Source organism: Podarcis bocagei, assembly GCF_964188305.1.
Source record: "Podarcis bocagei genome assembly, chromosome: 1".
In the NCBI taxonomy this organism is placed as follows: Eukaryota; Metazoa; Chordata; class Lepidosauria; order Squamata; family Lacertidae; genus Podarcis; species Podarcis bocagei.
In genome coordinates this window covers 84,473,034-84,493,806 of record NC_138125.1, presented here as the reverse complement: position 1 = coordinate 84,493,806, position 20,773 = coordinate 84,473,034, and the positions used below count along the sequence as shown (strand labels likewise).

The 20,773-nt window shown below is 43.9% G+C and overlaps 1 protein-coding gene across 1 annotated transcript in view; it reads left to right on the top strand.

Moving 5' to 3' along the window:
* Positions 1–20,773, top strand: part of STX3 (syntaxin 3) — a 35,319-nt gene that overhangs the window by 10,979 nt on the left and 3,567 nt on the right. The window contains 8 exon segments of the mRNA XM_081171295.1: positions 14,583–14,663; positions 15,228–15,327; positions 15,832–15,906; positions 17,180–17,247; positions 18,302–18,410; positions 18,605–18,678; positions 18,965–19,099; positions 20,322–20,432. Of these exon segments, the coding sequence (XP_081027421.1) occupies positions 14,583–14,663; positions 15,228–15,327; positions 15,832–15,906; positions 17,180–17,247; positions 18,302–18,410; positions 18,605–18,678; positions 18,965–19,099; positions 20,322–20,432 (753 nt within the window).

The window sequence follows — 20,773 nt, the reverse complement described above, 5'->3', positions numbered from 1 at the left end:
ATTGTTTTTTCCAGGGCCAGGCTGCCAATATGTACAACAAATGGTAGACTTGTTTTGCATCCTGGTTCTGCAGGAGGTGCTGCATGATGCTTTGAGGAGATTTCAGAACCAATTGTGGCATGCTATCTGTACTTTGGGCTGGTTTCTGTGCAAGGAAATCGGACTCTTAGGATTAGTTGACACACTTGCCTAAAATTTCCTGAACATGACGGAGCAATTTCTTTACAAGTCAGGTGTAAAGTCAGGTGTACAAGTCAAGTTGTGTGTATATCACACAATGCATATATAACAAAGAAAACAGAGGTGGTGGTCTATTATTTTTATAGTGGTTTTGTATGCAAAGTGCATTATAATTATCTCTACATAACAACTCTTTGAGATAGCCGTTTGTTCTAGACCACCCAGCAGTCTTCAGTGACTTGAGCAGGACTTTGAAGTTTGGACACCCACTGTCAAGTTGTGTGCTCAAATGACAAAAATGCAGATGACTACTGTTGGTAAGGCGGCTGTATCTGCTATCAGTTCTGAAATCAAAACTCTGGCTGATATGTGATTATTTGCTTGGCTTACAAATCCCTAACAGATGACCAACATGCATCCTGTTCTCAGTGGTTTCCTGAGTAGAAACTTCAAATTTAGTTCTTTGTAAAAAGGGTGGGTTGGCTCTCTGAGCCTGTGACGGTCAGAGTTGGAATGAAACTTATTGCTCCGTGAACTGGATGATGAAATCGGCAGCCAGCCTTCTTCTGCTCTTCTCCCCTGCAAGGAGAGGAAGGGGGAGGGCAGCTGCGTCAGCAGTTGTGCTTAGCTGAGTGCAGTGAGAGTAAAGTTCAGCAGAATTGTTTGTGAGGACAGAATGCAGCTGTGAAAAATGTGCTCAGAGCCTACATACCTTGACCTTGGATCCTTTGAGGAGTAGAAGTAGCCAGTGCCATGGGAGTCATACCTCATGAGAACATCAGGTGATAAGTTGTTCCAGTTTTCAAGTCTTTTGCCACTGGTCATGTATTACCTTTCCACCTAGTTTCCTGTTGACATTGGTTTTAGCAAAAGCAGTTATTGCTTTGGGCTTGTTTGGATGTTATCCCTTTGAGGTATAAACTTCCTTGAAGATGCGGTTGTAACAGGTGTCTCCATTGCTTTTCAGACAGAAAAAAAGGCCTTTCCCCAGTCTCAAATCAGCTTTCTGCTATCCTGTCTGAGGTCTCATACATACTTCTGCTTGTTCTGTGCCTAGAAAGAACAGGTCTGAGTGGTTTTGCCTTTGCCCTGCCACTTTCCCCCAGATAGCCTACTCTTTAGAGCTAAACTGGAGCAAACGTCAATCCGGAGAGACCCAATAGACCTTTTTCTCCGATTCAGTGGTTTTCCCAGGTGAAGGCAGTGAAGCAAGTGGAAGCTATATCTCCTTGAAAAATAAGGATACAAATCACATGATATGCTAGTTGTACCATGTTTGGTCCTTCCTGAAAGTGTGGCCTAGAACCTCAGCATAGACTAGTGGTTTGGGTTAACCACTTGAATCATAGAATTGTAGAGTTGGAAGCGACCCTTGAGCTCCATGTATGTGCAGCACAAAGCTAATTGGACCACCATACACAGTTACCTGGAGGTAAGCACCATTAAACTTCAGGACTGTAATGCCTTAATACCCCTTCTCTCATCTGCAAGGGATATGTAAGTTGCATCAAAGTTTCATATTTCCAGGAGCAAGCCCCTCTGCTCAATACATTAATGTGATACTTCCTATAACACTTACAGCATACAGTGGTTCCTCGGGTTACAGACGCTTCAGGTTACAGAACCCAGAAATAGTACTTCTGGTTAAGAACTTTGCTTCAGGATGAGAACAGAAATTGTGGCAGTGACAGCAGGAGGCCCCATTAGCTAAAGTGGTACCTCAGGTTAAGAACAGACCTCCAGAACTAATTAAGTTCTTAACCTGAGATACCGCTGTATTATGGAGCACTTCTGTGTATGCCTGAAAACTGATTTCTGTTGGTGGACATGACTGCTTTTGACAAAATGTTCTCAGTTCTTAATAGTATGGTGGAACAACTGATGTGGTGCAGCTATTTCTGCTGACACTGGACATGAGACACAGGAAAGGAATCCCAGCAGCACATCGGTGTGCAGTTTTTGAATTGTGCACTTTTATTTTAATTCCATGCCGTTTCGCTTAGTTTTATTTAAAAGACTTTTAACCCACCTTTCAAGGTGCAGTGGCCTCATGAGGTGGTGTGCAAGACTCTAAAACACCTTAAAATAGAATAGCTACAATTTCAACATTCACGAAGAGTCGGACACGACTAAACGACTAAACAACAACAAAGATGAGAGAGCGAGAGAGAGCGCGCGCACACACACTGGCAGCATTTGCCGCCTCATATGCAGCACAATTCAATCCAACATAGAAAATAATTTAAATGCATTTATAGTTCTTCTTTTTTTAAGCAACAAAGCCCTATGGCCTCTGCATTTCTCCAGGGAGGGAGTTCCAAAGCTGTGCAGCCACCACTGAGAGAGCCTCATTATCACTAATAGCAGCTCTCTCTAGCGTGGACTCGTTATATTAAACAAAATCATTACAGCTGTACAGCAAGTGTGGCTAACCTGTGGCTTTCCAGAGGTTGCTAGACTCCAGTGCTCATAATCCCTGACCATTGGCCATACTGTCTGAGGCTGGTGGGAGTTGGAGACCAGCAACTTCTGGAGGGCCTCAGATGGTTGCTGGGATAGCAGTGGATTGGAGGAAGAATTGGCCTATTGTGAAAATTGGGATTTAATGTTTACATTAGCTGCTTCAAGCTGTGGAGAGGCAGGTAAAATGGGTTAAATGAATTCTAGGAAGTTGGGACCGACATATAGCTATGTGTAAGGTATCTGCTAAGGCAACATGGCTTAGCTTGAAGGTTTGAGAACTACTCCCATAGTGGAGTACCCAGTCAGAATACTGCCGAAAGGCTTCTCCGGCAGATTGCGTGGCATCTCCTTTCCGCTTTGAAGGAGATCGTTTTTAGGCAGCACTGTATTATTTCTCCCTGCCTGCTGTAGGTTCTGCTGCTCAAGCAGAGGAATGTGTTGAGTTCAAGCTCTTGTATACACAGCAATGGAGTTGGGTATTCCTTAGAGGTTCTGTGACAAGGGAGAAGACCAAGCAGAGGAAGATGATGTCGCACGAGAACGTTGCGTGTGAGGAGGCAGAGATAAAAAGAGCAGGTGTCGCCAGAGCCCATGTCTATCTCTGATTTCCATAACTCTGTAAATAGAGCAGAGAATACTGTTAAAGGCTGGGGAAAGGAATATTGTGCGGGTTCAATGAATGATTCCCGCCAGTTGCGCAATAGGGCTTCTCCTCCCCCTGCACACACCCCAAAATTGACTTTAGGGGGGTTGGGAGAAGCCCTGGTACAGCTCACAGGGGGAGGAGAGGTGGAATCATTCCATCTGGCAAGCAGAAATGCTTGCTTGGCTGGGGGGGGGGGAATTACCTTAACACAATGTTGAATTCCTCCCACTGAGTAGTACAGAATTCAAACTGAGCTGTGACTATGCACCAGAGTTCCTGGGCCTTCCTTCCCCCCCCCCTTTGGTTTTTTGCATATTTATGACCCATAAGGAGCCCATCACCACACCTTTCACCAAGTCCTGTGAAGCACTACATCTCCAAATGAATCCAAGCCAAGGCATGGACTCAAACTCACCCACTGCCATTTTGAGGAATTCCTCATTTTCACCAATGATAGCAGATATGATCTGTTCATATCTTTAAATTGCCTGTGGACCTGTGAGTGCCTGCCAGAACATTCTGGGAGGTGTTTTCTGCTTCTTGGAATGTTACAATTCTGCAAGTAGCATTGAAATTCTTTTCCTACACCCCTAACTTTCTCCTTGTTCAGTCCATTGTGTTGCCAGTGGGAATGGTTATGTTCCTGAGGCAGCTCCCTTTGAGTCCATCCTAATTACTGGCAACATATGCTAAAAGCACTGTTTTCTGACATCTCCTTTCAGTCATTTTTCTTCTTCCATTCCGTTGACTCTTCCAGATCCAAATGTATTTTATTTGCTAATTATCCCAAAGTGTGCTGACAATATTATTCACTTCAGATGCTAAAATATGAGAAACAGTAATTTTAAAACCCACCAGCCACAACCCTAAGTACGCTTACTGAAATAGGGCTGGGGAAAATGTGGGGAGAAGCATTGTTTAAGTATTTAGAAGTACCTGTCTAGACTAGGTCTATGCGGTTCCCCCCACAAAGGCAGAAACATTACTTCACCTGCAAATGGAGGTTAAGGTTTAAACAACGAACTTTCAGGAACTCCCATTTTGTGAGTTGCCTTGCTAGATACTTTACAGAGCAAACAGGGGAAAAGTGCTCGCTTCCCCCTTGCTGTTTGCGCTTGGTGTGACCCAAACATGCAATTTAATCTAAGCAGCAAGCATAGCTGCTGAGTTTGTGCATCAATAAAAGTAAACTGTAATTTCCCTCAGAGGACTGCTTAATAAATAGTTAGAAAAAATGATTTATGAGAAACATGAAGGCTACAATACAATGCTTGTTGAAGGGCTTGCCACTGCTTTTCTTCACAGGGGTGTAGGAAGGGGTGGCGGTGGGGGCAGATGCCCCGGGTGCCCTCACAGAGGGGGGTGACATTCGGCGCACCACCTGCCCGCGACTCCCAAGCCTACCCCGAGCCACCGGGGGAAGGGGGGAGCTATGCCGCTTTGCCAGCGGCATTCCCCCTTGTCCCTTGATTTTGACAGTTTGGGGAAGGCTTGGAAGTCGTGGGTGGGCCACACGCCGAATGTCCACCATGGGTGGCTTGCTCCGCCCCCGGCTGCAGAGCGCATGCAGTTCCGGGCACCCAAGCGGCTATCTCGTGCCTGGGAGGGCACCCTCCACACCACACACCCCTCAGGAGCACACCCGCCCTGAGCAGCGTGGACATATGCTCCGCCACTGTTTCTTCATTACCCCATTTTTAAAAGGTCAAATAACCTAGTATATATGTCCTGGATGCCAATGTAAGGAGTGGAACAGCCCTATGAATGCATCCTTTTCAAAAGCCTTATTGCCTTCAATTCATATTCTGCTGTCCAGCATGTTGAAGTTCCTTCTTCCAGCATTGTGCATGAATCCTAAATATGACTGCTGCTGAATTCTCCTTTGATTCCCATGTGTTCCTAGCCAGTGGCAAGGCTGTGTAGTCTGCGCCATGGAGACTAACTTATATAACTGAAATATACAGTTTTCATATAGATAAGCTTCTCTTAAAATCGGGTGCTGATGACTTACAATTTCTCAGACTCTTCTTTTTCCTTCCCTACATTTAGCTCAGGGGTGGGGAAATTTCTGACTTTGTGGGCTAGATCTTTCTCCCCATTGGTCAACTTCAACATGTGGGCAGGACCACTCATATGTCAATCATCTGATGTCCCAATGATGTGAGTTATCTTGTCTAACTGTCAAAGGTAGCCTGCTGGGGTGGCAGGAGTTAGCAACCAAGCAGGTTTGAACTCCTTGTTTCAGCTGATGTGCAGGGAATCCTACCTGCCCCACACCTGGCATCACTTATGCTGTCAGGCATGGGGCAGGTGGGCATGGTTTGGGGAAAACAGCCTCACAGGCCAGATTTAGCCCACAAGCTGGAGGTTCATCAACACTGATTTAGCTGATGCCAAAGAAGTGAAACCCTCTTTTTGCTCCGAAATTAGTTGATGTCTTTGTTTGTGCAGTTTCTTTTACAAAAGTGGTATAAACATTTTTAAATTAAATAAAATAGATATTGCATATTGCAATTGCATGCTTGTCTTCACAGAATTCTTCTTCTAAGATAGAACTGTCCAAATAATGTGGTGTGTGTGCTGGAACTGTTATGGCTGTTGGGGAGGTTTGAAAGAAAGCAGGTGAAGAATAAGAAATAAGGGATTGGTGAGCTATAAAGATATGGGATAAAAATGAGATAAAAATTCATTTTTGTAAATTCTAATAATTTAATAGACTGTCTTGTTTAGGACAACTCATTGTTCTATTTTGCTGATTATCCTGCAGAGTTGTGATGCACTTGGGTGTAGTTGCACTTTGTTTTTTTAAGGCTTATTGTCCCCCAAACCATAACATTATTTGATCTGATCAGTTTGATCAAGTGATTGCTGGATATTATAGTTACTGTTGCAGTTTGCTCACTCATTGTGGACCATGGTAGATTATGATCACTGTGTGGAAGCCTGCTCAAAAGTATTCTGGGTTTTAAAAAAAATCTTGCCTTGTGCTGTGATAACACTGAATGAACGAGGAAGGTAGCGGATATGTATTGCTAGGTTTGTTCATGCTTTGTGGCCTTAAAGGCATCTGTCCATTCATGATGGTGCTTTTTAGGGCTCCTGAACATGAGAGTATTTAGCAATGCTTTCCCTTCAACCTGCAGATTCAGTACAATAATACTGAAGTATAGTTTAACCTGAATTCAGTATCCACAATAGTTTGCTCTGAGATAAGCCTTCACTGTCTTCCTCTATTAATTTTGTTGTGATCTTACAGACTGCTGCTTTTAGGGAATCATTGATCCTAGCCTGAAGAAGCATATATTTATTCTGAGTGAGCTCTGCTGAATTAATTGGCAATTACTTCCTGGAAAGTATGTTTAAGATAGCAAGTGAAATATCAAAGTAGTATGAAAATGGACCAGTTCTCCTCACCACACAAATTGGCAGAGTTAGGTTTGAATAAGGGCACTAACCGTATTTTTCGCCCTATAGGACGCACTTTTTCCCCTCCAAAAATGAAGGGGAAATGTGTGTGCGTCCTATGGGGCGAATACAGGCTTCAGGAAGCTCTGTGCAACCCTCCGGAGCCTGGCGCGAAGCCGCGTCGGCCTCCGGAGGGTCGCACAGAGCTGCCTGCCCTCCCGGGCTCTGCGCAGCTCTGCGCAACCCTCCGGAGCCCGGAGCCAAGCCGCAGTGGGCTCCGGAGGGTTGCACAGAGCTGCCTGCATTCCCAAACCTAGGTGTGTCCTATAGGGCGGTGCGTCCTATGGGGCGGAAAATATGGTAATGTGCTTGTGTTCCCATCCTTATTGTTAAGTCTTAACATTGCATAGCACAAGGGTAGCCAACATGGTGCCCTTGTGGAACACAAAGTCCATCAGCTGCAGCCAGCATGGCTAGTGTCAGAGATGAGAGGAGTTGTAATCCAAACTACATCTTGAGAGTCACAGGCTCCCCATTTTTGAGATAAGGCAGTGTCATTGTCCCCCTTATGGCTGATGAGGAACTGAGGTTGAGAGAGCATGGCTGCCACGTAGTGGGTCCTAGGTAGAGGTAGGATTTGAACCAGGGTCTTCCTTATTCACAGCTCACAGATTAATTCTAACTATGTCTACTGAGAAGTAAGTCCTATTTAGTTAAATGGGGCTTACTCTCAGGTTAATAGGGTTGAGATTGCAGACTCAGCCTCTTAGGCACTGTGCTGTATTGGCATTTAGTCATGTTCTTTAATCGCTTGAAATTTTGAAAACCTATATTTTACTCGCTTCATCTCCGCTCTTCAGAATCACTCCATTTGTTCACTGAAAGCTGAAAGTCCCCTCCATATGTTTTAAAAGTTTGTCATGACGGAAGGTCATACAAATGGCACTTCTTTAGAGCTAACCATTAAGGAAGGGGAGGCTTTTTTAGAATGTGTGCGGTTTTTGTCTAACAGATGACAGTGCTTTATTTTTAAAAAGGGCCTCTTTTTGCAATTAACAGAAGGTGTTTGTTCAGCATGTGGTGTGTCATAAATCAAGTAAGACCTTTGGTCATCAATCACTGTTTTGTATTTATTTAAGGTAATTATATCCTACACTTCATAATATTTACCCCAGGCTGGTTTACAAACACCAGCGGGATTGGCAGCTTATATGATGGAGGGTGCTGAAATTTGTAAATATTTTCCTTCAGTCAGTGCACGTTAATCACTAATGGGCCTTCCTTCTGACTATATAGAATCATAGAATCATAGAGTTGGAAGAGACCACAAGGGCCATCGAGTCCAACCCCCTGCCAAGCAGGAAACACCATCAGAGCACTCCTGACATATGGTTGTCAAGCCTCTGCTTAAAGACCTCCAAAGTAGGAGACTCCACCACACTCCTTGGCAGCAAATTCCACTGTCAAACAGCTCTTACTGTCAGGAGGTTCTTCCTAATGTTTAGGTGGAATCTTCTTTCTTGTAGTTTGGATCCATTGCTCCGTGTCCGCTTCTCTGGAGCAGCAGAAAACAACTTTTCTCCCTCCTCTATGTGACATCCTTTTATATATTTGAACATGGCTATCATATCACCCCTTAACCTCCTCTTCTCCAGGCTAAACATGCCCAGCTCCCTTAGCCGTTCCTCATAAGGCATCGTTTCCAGGCCTTTGAATATCCTTGAACTATATCCATCAAAGGGAAAACTTTGTACCCCTGAGGAAATAAGTAGCTGAATAGTCTTTTGCAGGTTCTCTTAGTGCCCTAACTTTGTCTCACAAACAAACCTACACACACACACACACACACACAGAGAGAGAGAGAGAGAGAGAGAGAGACTGTATAGGAAGTACCTCCTGATGAACTGTAGCCCAAGTATCTGTTTGCAGTGCTAGGACTGAGCCACACGGAGCAACTGCAACCTATCCCTTCCCCAACCTGGTGACCCCAACCTTTTGGACTACAACTTCCTTCAGCCCCAGACAGAACATGCTGGAGCTGATTGTTAGTTGTCGTCCATGACTTAGGGAGCAAACCAGGCAGGGCAAGGCTGCCTTAGAGCAACACAGCTTATATTTGTGCCCCTGTAATGTTGCTAATTTTTACATCAAACCGTACCTGCTTGCTTTCACCACTGGGAGATGTTTGTTCTTAAAATTAATCCAGGACAAACAGTCCAAATTCTGCTTGGAATGATGCAGAAATGTAAAAAGTTAAACTTGAAGTATATTTTGAACTTATGCAGTACAGTACAGTGGTACCTCAGGTTACATACACTTCAGGTTACAGACTCCGCTAACCCAGAAATAGTACCTCGGGTTAAGAACTTTGCTTCAGGATGAGAACAGAAATCGTGCTTTGGCGGCAGCAGGAGGCCCCATTAGCTAAAGTGGTGCTTCAGGTTAAGAACAGTTTTAGGTTAAGAACGGACCTCCGGAACGAATTAAGTACTTAACCCAAGGTACCACTGTATAACTAGTCTGAAAAGTTATGTTCTAATTTCTGTTCTAATGCTTATTGCCTATTGAATTTTTATTGTTGTGACCTGCCCTCAGGTCATTTGATGATGAAGGCAGGATTTCAGCAATATGAATAATATTATTTTTTAGAAAACTCATAGTGGAACAAATTCCCTTCCTGATATTCAATTTAGGCCGCAAGCTAAACCTACTTACCTGGGAATAAGATCCACTTAATTTAATCAGACTTACTTCTGACTGAATAGACATGGTTAAGACTGTTCTCTAAGTCTTACTTGAGGGTAGCCCCACTGAAGTCAATGGATTTAATTTCAGTGAGTCTGCTTTGGGTATGATTAATCTGGATATCACCCATTTTTATTTATTTTTTAACAGGGGCCCCCAGTTGCAAAGTGCCTTCCTACCAGCCTTTGTTTAATTACTGCCCCACCCCAAATGTCCCCCCTCTCTGCCATCCACCCGTTCCATGTTTGCTGCTCTGACTGTTTGCTGTCATCCCACACCCCCTCAAGATGCATTGGACTGAAGGACAGAGGGTTTTTGTAGAGCATGCTGTGAGGGTGTAATGCAATTAAACAAGGATGCTAGCCATCTGTCCTGGTTTTCATCAGGCTGAGGAATGAATCATGTGTTCCTGTAGAGGCAGAGTTGGGGCACACTCATCTTTGGACCTCCATGCCTAGACAAGAAGTGCTGTTGTCTGCATGTGGGATGTTACATGCATATTACCCTTTAATTTAGAGGGAGGTGAATTGGAAGCAAAAAATGCATGACAAGAAGGTACAACCAGTGCTTTTTTTCTAGGAGGACACAGGGGTCCGCATACCCCTAAACATTTTGTGAATCTAAGTTTGGCCTCATTGAGGGGCAGTATTTCAATATGAGTAGGAAAATGAGAGCACTGGGTACAACACAGAGACTTTCTGAGTGCACAGTCAAGTAAATTTGCTGCTGAAGAAGGAAAGGGAACGGTGCAAGTGTAAGCAATTTCTGATTGCCTGGAAGTGATGGAGTGCATCACAGGGAAGGCTGGAATGTGGGGGACGTCTGCGGGGTGTGTGTGTGTGTCGCTGTGCATGCAGATCAGACTGTCTCCGTGTGTGAGAGCAGGACGCCCTCGCCCTTCTGCAAGCAGCAATCCGTTAATACCGCTTGCGGTGTGTGTGTGTGTTCAGGACCAGATGTGAGATTAGATGCACTCCTTGTGAATGCAGATGGCTCAGTCACCTTTCCACTAACATAACCTCTGACCTCCATTTTGTGAGACTGAAGAGCACTTAACTGTAGTGGCTTTAGTTACTGAGCCAAGTAGCAGCACCTTGGAGGGACTGTCTGTGCTACTTAGAGAACCAAAGTCCGCTTTTTGCTGCCTGAACCACGAGACTTTTCTCTCTGAGGAAGCTGTAGAAAGGAGATGTTGTGGGCTTATCCTCTGGTGTGTAACATTTCCTGCTAAACTGTCCATAAATGGTCTTTGGAGTAATAGTCTCCATTGCAAGGAAGTCTTTTTGCTGTCTCTTATTGTTTCTAAATTATTGTACATTGTGTCTTTAATAGTGTTAGCTATCTCGGAAGTGTTTTTTTTTTTTTTTGATGGGCGGAAGCTATATAAATGTAGTCAATAAACAGCAGTGATACTGGCTGTGGGAAGCCGTAAGCCATGAGAGCATTTCATTTTAATTCTATTTATCTAATTGAAAGCATTTCTAAACTGCTGAATGTTTTAAGATCTCTTCACAAAACGTCATATAAAAACAGAAATTTGGTAATAACAGGGTCTGGTGAAACCTAGACAAAAATATGTCTTTACAAGACATCTGAAACAACTGATGGATGATGTGTCATGTATGGAAGACGGAAGGACATTCCGGAGGCAATGCTTTGTTTGTTTTTGGTTCACTCCCCTGCAATATTCTGTAGGGTGTGATTCTGTGAGTAAAATTCCCTCAGATGATCTTACAGCACATGATATAGGGGGAAGCAGTCTTTCAGGTAACCTGGTCTTTAAGTCAATCAGGGCTTTGTATCTTAGCAACAAGACCTTGAACATGACCTGATAGCTAATTGGCAGCCAATGAAGCTGCCTCAGAACAGGTATATTATGTGTATCTCCAGGTGTCCCACTCAACAGCCTGGGGCAGCGTTATGTGGAGGGAGCCACACATAAAGCATATTACAGTCGATGAGTTGTGAGGAACTCATGACATTGTGGTCACAGGAAATGGCATAGTTGGTGCACCAAAATCAGTTGACAATAGGTGCTCACTGAAGTTGCTTGGGCCTACAGTGACAAAGGTGGTTCTAGACTCGCCCCCCCCCCAAAACAACAACAACAACAGTGTGCCTATTTCGTCAGAGGGAGTGCAACTCTGTCCAGATCTGATAAAACTCCCCAGTCCTGTATCTGGGAACAAATTGTTTCATCTTCCCTCGACATTTCTCATGATGATTTGCTTGAGTCTTTGCCTGAATTTTTCTCTTACTAAGGAAGCGAATTTGGGTGGCAGCTCTCATTTGATTTTTTACTGTTGAATCTTGTTTTAGCAGGTGCAGAGGGTAGCTTGAGGGGGGTGCAAGTGAAAGATGGAAATCGTCTAATTCTAGGTCACTGGCTCCAATCCAGCTTCAGATTCAGAACTGAAATTGCTTGCATTCAATAAATTACAGCTGGGAACTGTTTCCTCCCCTTCTTCACTCGCAGTGTTCTTTTCTGCAGGGCTTGGACCTTCTGCTCAAGCTGCTTCACACACAATGCTTTTTCTGTTTAGAGTCAAGAAAAAATGTGTACACGATCATATATTAAAAGCCTGTCCCTGGCTGTTTTGTCACAAATACATGCGTTTGGAAGCTATGCTATTAACTTGAAAATTAATTCATGGAGAAAGCTCATCCGCATTCTCTGTCCAGCTCAATTTGACCTGTGGAAGATATAGAAAGGAAAAACTGAGAATTGAAAGCTGGAAGAAGCATTTTTCTTTTGAATTGATATTTCTCTGACTGCATAGCAGTAGCATATTCCATTGCTGACCTGTACCTTGTATTTTCTTCCAACTTTGGATCAACTCACATTCTACAAGAAGCCTTTATTTCCTTCTCATGGCTCACATGGTCTACGACAACAGTCCTCGCAGCCATCCAATTCAACCATCTGTAATAATTTATTAGAATCTTAAAAGCCATTGTGTGCTTCACAACTGACAGCCTCTAAGGTTACTGAATCTGTCACTCGATCTTCCAGTCTTTTTAAGGATTTTTGTTTTCATTTTCTCCTCATGATCTTGGGAGTAGCTGGAACATTGAGATAAGATGACTGCTCTTCCTCGGTTTTGTAAATACAGTAAGCCCACTATTTAAGTAAATTAACTTGTGCACATCCAGCTTTATGTGCTTGGCAATTTTTTTAAAAAATAAAAGGGGGTGGGCATCCAGGAAAGAAGACTGGCAATCCCACCCACCATTGAACCCAATGTGTTTTGACTATACACAATTTTGGCTTTAGGTGCTATCCCCAGAACCTAACTCCCATGTAAGTTGCAGGTTTAGTGTACTGTATATATTTACCTCAAAAACAAAGCATGTAAATCTCTCTCCCACACCTGAAACAAAGATTAGGCAATACCATAATCAAAGAAGCTTATATTCTGGGTATCTCTGAAAGTTGGATTCTGGAAACTCTGTGATAACTTTGTGCTTGCCACCCAAATCAATGGTACCCAGTCTTTTCTCCTCCCTTTAGCTTTTATTCTCTGCACTCTGTTCTCTTGCCTCTCCATCTGAGACCTGTGATGCACAACCAACATCAGTGCTATGTCCTGCCCTTGAAAGGCCTTGGCCTTGACTGTGCAGCATGACTTCTAGTCAGTCAGCTTTACTGTATGCAGTTTGTTGACCTTAGGGCCTGGTTATCCTTTTGTCACCTTTCCACCCAAGGCAGAACGAGTCCCTAAGAGGGTGTAGTTTGTAGAGGGTGTAGTTTGTTTGGTTTTTGTTGCTCAGCAAGTAATGACGAATGATGTGCTATTTTTAAGAGCAGGCGTTGGAAGCCTGGAGTCAATACTGTAGAGGTGCATAGTTAAATAAAGGCAGACATTTCATTTCAGGAAGAGCAAAGCAGACTAAGGAGCAGAGGGAGGGGGACCCAGCTTTGGGGGAGAGGCTAAAGACCCTTGGTTCCCTTTCTGCTTAATCTGCACAAAGGAAAAATATCTCCAACTCTTCACTAGTTTGGAAAAGGCTACCAGCATTAGGTGTGGTCTGGCTCCGTACCTTTTCTTGGGCCCTTTCTTGTAATGGAGTAGAACCACCCTCTTCTTCCACATCCTGGTATTTCCCTTGCTGTTGCAGTTTCTGTGGGTAGGAAAAATGGACACAAACCACAGAACATACAGTGGAAGCAGCCGTCTGTAGCCTTTGACCAGGTGGAGATCCTGCTCTTGCTATTACTGTAGATCTACCTTCCCTAGATTTCTGACAGTTGGGGATGGTGGTGGCAAGGCTGGACTTCATGAGCCTAGGATACAGGAGGCAAACCCTTCTGCATTTGCACCATTTTTTTAAGTGATCAAGTGGTTTGTGGTGGTTGGTTTCCATCCCAAGGTTTGACGTGGTCTCACTTTTCATGTGTTTCAGTGGCTTACAGGGATTTATACAGTCGTACCTTGGCTCCCAGACGCCTTGGGAGTTGAACATTCCGGCTCCTGAATGATTGAAAACCGGAAGTGAGTGTTCCGGTTTTTGAACGTTCTTTTGGAAGCCGAACGTCCGGTGCGGCTTCCGTGGTTTCTGATTGGCTGCAGGAAGCTCCTGCAGCCAATTGGAAGCTGTGCCTTGGAAGTCGAATGTTTTGGAACGAACTTCTGGAATGGATTCCGTTTGGCTTCCAAAGTACATGTATTAGGGTTGCCATACTTCAAAAGGATTTTGACCAAAGTTGTTGAGCTTTTTTGAAAAACAAAAAAGGAGTTTATTGTCTATTTTTAGGGAAACAACACTACCAACCTGAGTTGCCATACATGCAGATTTCCTTGGACATTTAAGCAATTTCTGCAAGGACACAATTTTCGACGGCTGAATCCCCATATAGCAACCCTAATTTATATTATTGATAGTGTGTGAGGATTTTTTCTTCTTAATGTTCTATTTATTATTCTGAGATTTTTTTTTACATACTGGTATCTGGAGTAATCTTTGTAACTTAAAGACAATGCAGAATGAATTTTGCCAATTAAAAAGAGAAAAGATGCAACTCCAGCCTATAATATTAAGATGTTTCCTTTACCACCAAGCTGGACTAAGGAGGTTGGACTTGGTGTAAAATATGGTTGTGTGGTTCTTCTCCTTTAATTCTTGCCATCTTGTCCCTTTACAGAAACAGGACCAGGATGATGCCGATGATGACCTGGAAATCGCTATTGACAACACAGCTTTCATGGATGAATTCTTTGCAGAGGTAAGGAGAGTCCAGGAGAGAGAAAATGTTGACCTGAAATTAAAACTAAGTCCAAGAATCAGGGCACATGGATAGGCTGGGTTTTCATGAGGTTTGGTTTATTTGTTTCCCTTGTGACAAGTACTCACTTTCTCAGGAAGCGGGTACAGGCAGAAGCTAGAATATGCTTTGCGTGCATAATGGTGTTCTAAAAGTGCCAAGTGAAGTTTTCTCCTTATCATTATTTGCCTTTCCTGTCTCATATTCAACAGTGCTTAGCCGTGCTGTCTCCTCTGGAGCCTTAACAGTTTGCATTTCCTCCATGTGGAGTAGTAGTCAAGTGACATACAATTACATAGATAGAAAAGTACCATACATTGACAGCATCCAAAGCTGTGACGGCTGCAGCTGTTCCTAAATATGATTGTATGACCTGGGGAGGGAGACAGTTAAAGTGAGGTATGCGTAAATGAGCTTGGTGCTGACTCTGTAGGGATTAGGATCTTGATTTCCCCACACCTACCCTCCCAGCTGTGTCAGTGTAGTGGTAAGATTCCTCTTCATTTTGTTTCCATAACTTTGCAGATTGAAGAAACCCGGCAGAATATTGACAAAATTTCTGAAAATGTAGAAGAGGCAAAAAAGCTGTATAGCATCATCCTGTCAGCCCCAATCCCTGAACCAAGTGAGTAAGACACAAACCCCCTTGAGGGAAATTTTTGGCAATAATTCTTATGGACTTTCCCCTACTCTGAGAACACAGAACCAAACCTGCTAAACCTTTCTTGTCTCCCTGCTTCTTGATATACTGTGTAAGAAAGTGAGGGGCTAAAACTTGGAAGTAAACAGCCTGAAGAGTCTTCCTCTGCTCTCCTCTCAGGTTTCAGAAGGCTGTGGACAAAGTTCCCTCTTCTGCAGGCCCTCCTCCAGTTTAATTTCCCACAATACCCCAAAGTGATACTATGATAGGGGCATTGTGAGAAATTAAATGGCCACCTCCCACTGATGCCACCAGGTAAATGCTGGGAGCCAAATTGTTGGTGGGCCCTGCGGTCCCAGCAGCTCTCAAGTGCCAACCTTGTCTCTTTCCTCTGCTCTCTTGTGACTTCAAAACTGAATTCTTTCCAAGAGGATACTTGCTGCTGTTCTCATGCTGCTCAGCACTGATGTCTATTCTTGTGTTCTGCAGAGACTAAGGATGACCTGGAGCAGCTCACAGCAGATATCAAGAAAATGGCTAACAGTGTCCGAAACAAACTTAAGAGTAAGTAACATGTCCCTCAGGCAGACTGGTCTTGGAAGTTCTAATTTATATTTCTCAGCTCTCATTTAGGGAATGCCTAAAGCAGGGCTGGGCAACCGAATCTGGCTCCCCAGGTCACCTTCTACTCATCAGCTGTTCAGTACAGAGCAGATGAGAGGAGAAAGGGCTTTGTTGTGCAAAGTGTGCAGTTGCAACTCTGATCTCTGCAAAGACATCAAGCAGAAGAGAAAATGTCTCAGAAGAGACATAGACTTACGTTCCTTGAAAATATGCAAGAAGTCAGTCAAGAATTCTGCAATTGCGTGCATGCAGTTTTTGGAATGCAATTGCCTTTTGAAGTTTGAGGTCTTGAATTGCTGTAAGTTAGGGGCTTCAACCTAGCTGTGTTTTGACGTCATTTGCATTCTTCCGTGGGGATTAATGACCTTTTTTTGCTTTTTTAACAGTTAGGACAGAGAAATGTATTGTAGAGTGTTTTAGGTTTTTTTATAACCTTTGTTTAAAAAGAATCAGAGGAAAAAATTGAAGTTTAAGTAGAATGGGTGTGGGAGTCTGAGAGAGAGAGACATTTTGTGTGGGTCTGGCCTTGCCCACTTTGGAGTTTGCTCCACCCACTACTGGGAAAAGATTCCCATCCAGCATAAAGTGTAAGCAATATACAGTGGTACCTCGGGTTAAGAACTTAATTCGTTCCGGAGGTCCGTTCTTAACCTGAAACTGTTCTTAACCTGAGGTACTACTTTCGCTAATAATAGGGCCTCCCGCTGCCTCTGCGTGATTTCTGTTCTCATCATGAAGCAAAGTTCTTAACCTGAGGTACTATTTCTGGGTTAGCGGAGTCTGTAACCTGAAGCGTCTATGACCCGAGGTACCACTGTACTAGCGTCTCTCTCTTCTGTAGCTGCAGGCTGAGCACCCTGGCCCAGTCTTCTTGTTGCCCCCCTCTGCATGTTCTTCTCTCATCACCAAAGTAATTAAATTATGCAGACTCTTAAGAAAAGGACTTGTTCCTACAAACTATGGCAATATGCTAGTACACGCACTAATGTAGAAGGAGGGAGGGAGAATGGTCAGAGGCACCAGCTTCTCCAGTGGACAGGGGGCAGGGTGACATGATGTTGTACAACATCCTCTGAAAATGTCTCAGCCCCTAGTAGTTGGCACCTATGAGAGTGGTATAGGCTTTTGCCTAGGCAAAGGGACACCAGACTTCTTCACTGTGCAGGATAGAACCAGAGCATCTTTCCATCAACTCCTTTCCCTGCATTCACAGGTATGGAGAGGAATATTGAACAGGATGAGGCTCGATCCTCAGCTGACCTGCGGATACGGAAGTCCCAGGTAAGCAGAGCTCTGTGGCAATTCTATACCGTTGGATGCCTTTGCCCGCTGTTAGCCAGTGGTCAGAAAGGAAGGGAGAAAAACTTTCCTGAAAGCAACAAGAGGCTAACTGCTGCAGGGTGTGTGGAAAGTGGGGAATAATCTGGAACTCAAATCCTCTTGGGAGCCACATTCTCAGGCCTGCATCTGAATCCCAGTTGTGTGGGAACTAGCTGTGGTTCTTCCCAAGCCCAATTTAAAGTACTGGTTCTACCCAGTAAAGCCTTACACAACTCAGGGCCCTAATATCTCATGCACCACCTTTTCCCGTGCAAACTTACCTGGACCCTAAGATCAGCATCCGAGGCCCTTCTCTCCATTTCCCCCCAAGAGACATTTTCATATATTTGGTGCCAGGCAAAGATGTTTTTATTCTATCAGGCAGTTGGACTCTAATAATATTGTGCTTTGGGGATATTTTGTTTCTTTCTGTGTTTATCCAAGAGCAAGAGAGGATAATTTTGTATTTCAGGGAGGATTTTTTTTATTAACATTATTAGCTGTTGTATTGCTTTTAAATGATGTATGAGCCATGAGATATTGTTGTAAGTCATTTCAGCACTGTTTTTGTAATGACTAAATTAATAATGATGAGAGGTTTTTTCACATGCTCTGAGGGACTGCTTGCTTTTCATGGTGGAACAAAACTGGTTCCAAGTTGAACCCTTTAAAAAAGGGGAGAGTGAGAAAGAAGCTGGTGGTTTCTGATCCATAACTTGGAAGGGTGAGGAATGAACTCTGCATCTTTTGCACACAAGCTGCTTAACTGCAATTTTTAAATATTTAAAATGCTTTTGCTTATGCAAATGATTTTCAGTTTCTTAAAGATAACACTTAAACACACACACATTTGAAAACTTGAGGGTATTAAGTCTCTTTTTAATGCAGACTCAAAGACTTATGGGTTTTCAAAAAAACCAAAAATCTTTCAGTTTCCAGCTTCCAAAAATAATGCCAGTAGATAATTGGCAGATCAACCAGGGTCCCTTGAGTTATCACTTCTTCCTGTCTCCAGCATTCAGTCCTTTCCCGAAAATTTGTTGATGTGATGACGAAGTACAACGAAGCACAGGTCGACTTCCGGGAACGGAGCAAAGGAAGGATTCAGCGACAGCTTGAGATCAGTATGTATGCTTTATGCCTTGGCCTTTACCTTTGGGTAGAGCATGGTCCTGAATGCTAGAGCTGGGTTCTTCTGCCTAGAAGCATTTGCACCCCTTCCTGCCCTGGTAGTATTTGAAGCTCCCAAGGAAGTGTTTGTTCCTGTTGCAGTACCTGAAGCTCTTGTTCTCTCCCTGTTTCTTTCCCTGGGATGCAGCCGGGAAGAATACAACAGACGAGGAGCTGGAGGAAATGTTAGAGAGCGGGAATCCATCAATATTCACATCTGGGGTGAGTGTGTGTGAAGGTGACTGCTAGGCTGCTTAAGGTTGAGAAGGGGAGAAGAATGCAAAAGAATTTCTGTGGATTGTAGGAGCACCAAGTCTTGTTGGTTGGAGTTGCAAGATGGCTGAGTTTGGGCATATTGTGAAATGGAAGAGTATATCCAGTGAGAAGAGCTGGGATAGATTGAAGGGGAGCATATGAAAACCGCAGTGCAGAACTTTTGGAAGCAATGTTCTGCAGAGCATGGTCACTATGGTACATTTGCAAATGACAAATCTTGGACCTTTCCTAGATTATGGATTCCCAGATCTCAAAGCAAGCATTGAGTGAGATTGAGGGACGGCATAAGGACATTTTGCGACTTGAAAGCAGCATCAAGGAGCTTCACGACATGTTTGTGGACATTGCCATGCTAGTGGAAAATCAGGTAACTGAGCTATGGGGCAGGGGGTGGAGAGAGAAATGGATCACCAAATGGAGACCTTGATAAAAAGCAAAGGTGGCAATGAAAAGCAGAGAGCCCAGAGCTGGTTATCTGTTTAACCATGGGAAATGAGGTTGACAACCTGTAAAGGCAGCTTCCTGAGGGGCATCAAGTTGCCCAATGAGTAAAAGGAAAATTGGACTAGATGGACCTTTGGTCTGATCCAACAGCATGCGGCTCTTGTCCATATAGTCAGAGTGCAGATGTTTGTGGCATGGGAAACAAGAGAAAATGGGGGTTGAGCAGAGAGATGGGGTTGCAGAGGGGATGCTAGAGGGAAGAGAAATAAGTTAACGGAGCATTTGCAAAAATGCTTTCCAACTAGTTAATGTAACAGCGCTTCTGACTTAACAAGCATGCGCCCCAGCATAATTTGCAGCGCTTGTCTAGGGGCTGACAGAGTAATGTCTGCATGTAGCTGACTGAACCTAAATAATGGTAGGCTAGGGTAGCCTGATGAAGTCCATTATTAAGGTAATTTGGATACTAGAATTGAGAGTAACTTCATTTGCTAATAGATTCCTGTCTAACTAGTCTGGAGCGTGGCTTGCTACCCTGTTACATTCCTGGGGATAGAGCTCTGTCTCCTGGAGTAAAGAGGCTGTGTCACCATCTTCTCAACTAGTCACTATTCCACTATGCTATCCAAAAACTAAAGAAGGTGTTTTCACAACTGTGCTTATTAACACCTATCAGTTATGAGGCAGAAATAGTCTGCTTAGAGATTAGCATGGAAGCCTGAATACTACTAAGGCCCCATTTCTTGTTTTCTGCTCACAATGCAATGCGGAGGAAATGACGGTCAGGTCAAACTATGGTGAGTGTTTTGTTTTCAGAATTTAAAAAGTGTTTGGGTGGGAGGAGGGAGGGAATATGGGGAAGTTGATGGTCGATGGAAACCATATCCCTGGAAGAGTCATTCATTCAGAGGGAGGGTAACAGCTGTGAGGTGAACTCCTGGCTTGCATGAGAAGAAGGCAAGCATTCAAGAGAGGAGAGGAATTACATGGCAGGAATTCCTTGTTGCGGGGAGAAAATAAGCTGAAGGTTTCATAGAATTAGGTGGGGGAAACTGAGGGTATTAGCCATGGCAGTAGGCATTTTGCAGCATGATAATATCATTTCTCTTTGCTTTTCTACCCCCTTCCCTTAAACTTTCCCACAGGGAGAAATTGTAGATAACATAGAACTCAACCTGAGGCACACCTTAGATCACGTAGAGAAAGCTCGCGAGGAGACCAAAAAGGCCCTGAAATATAAGAGTAAGGCACGCAAGGTGAGCCTCTCCCGTGGACTACAAGCTCTGTGCTGCCGGACGCCTTGCTGGCTGACACTTTCTGTTTCTGCCTCTCTGTTTCGCTTTCGGCTTTCCTCTTCCTCTGCAAGGGAGGCATGATTGACCGCATAGAGAACAACATGGACCAATCAGTAGGCTTTGTGGAACGGGCTGTGGCTGACACCAAAAAGGCCGTAAAGTATCAGAGCGAAGCGCGAAGGGTGAGGAAGAAGTGAATGTAGTCCACCCCTCCCTTCCCTCCTCGTAGACCAAGTATGGGGAGCCCTTTTCATTCAGGGGGTATGCCACTCATGCAAAAGTCAAAGGTTTCTACACCCACA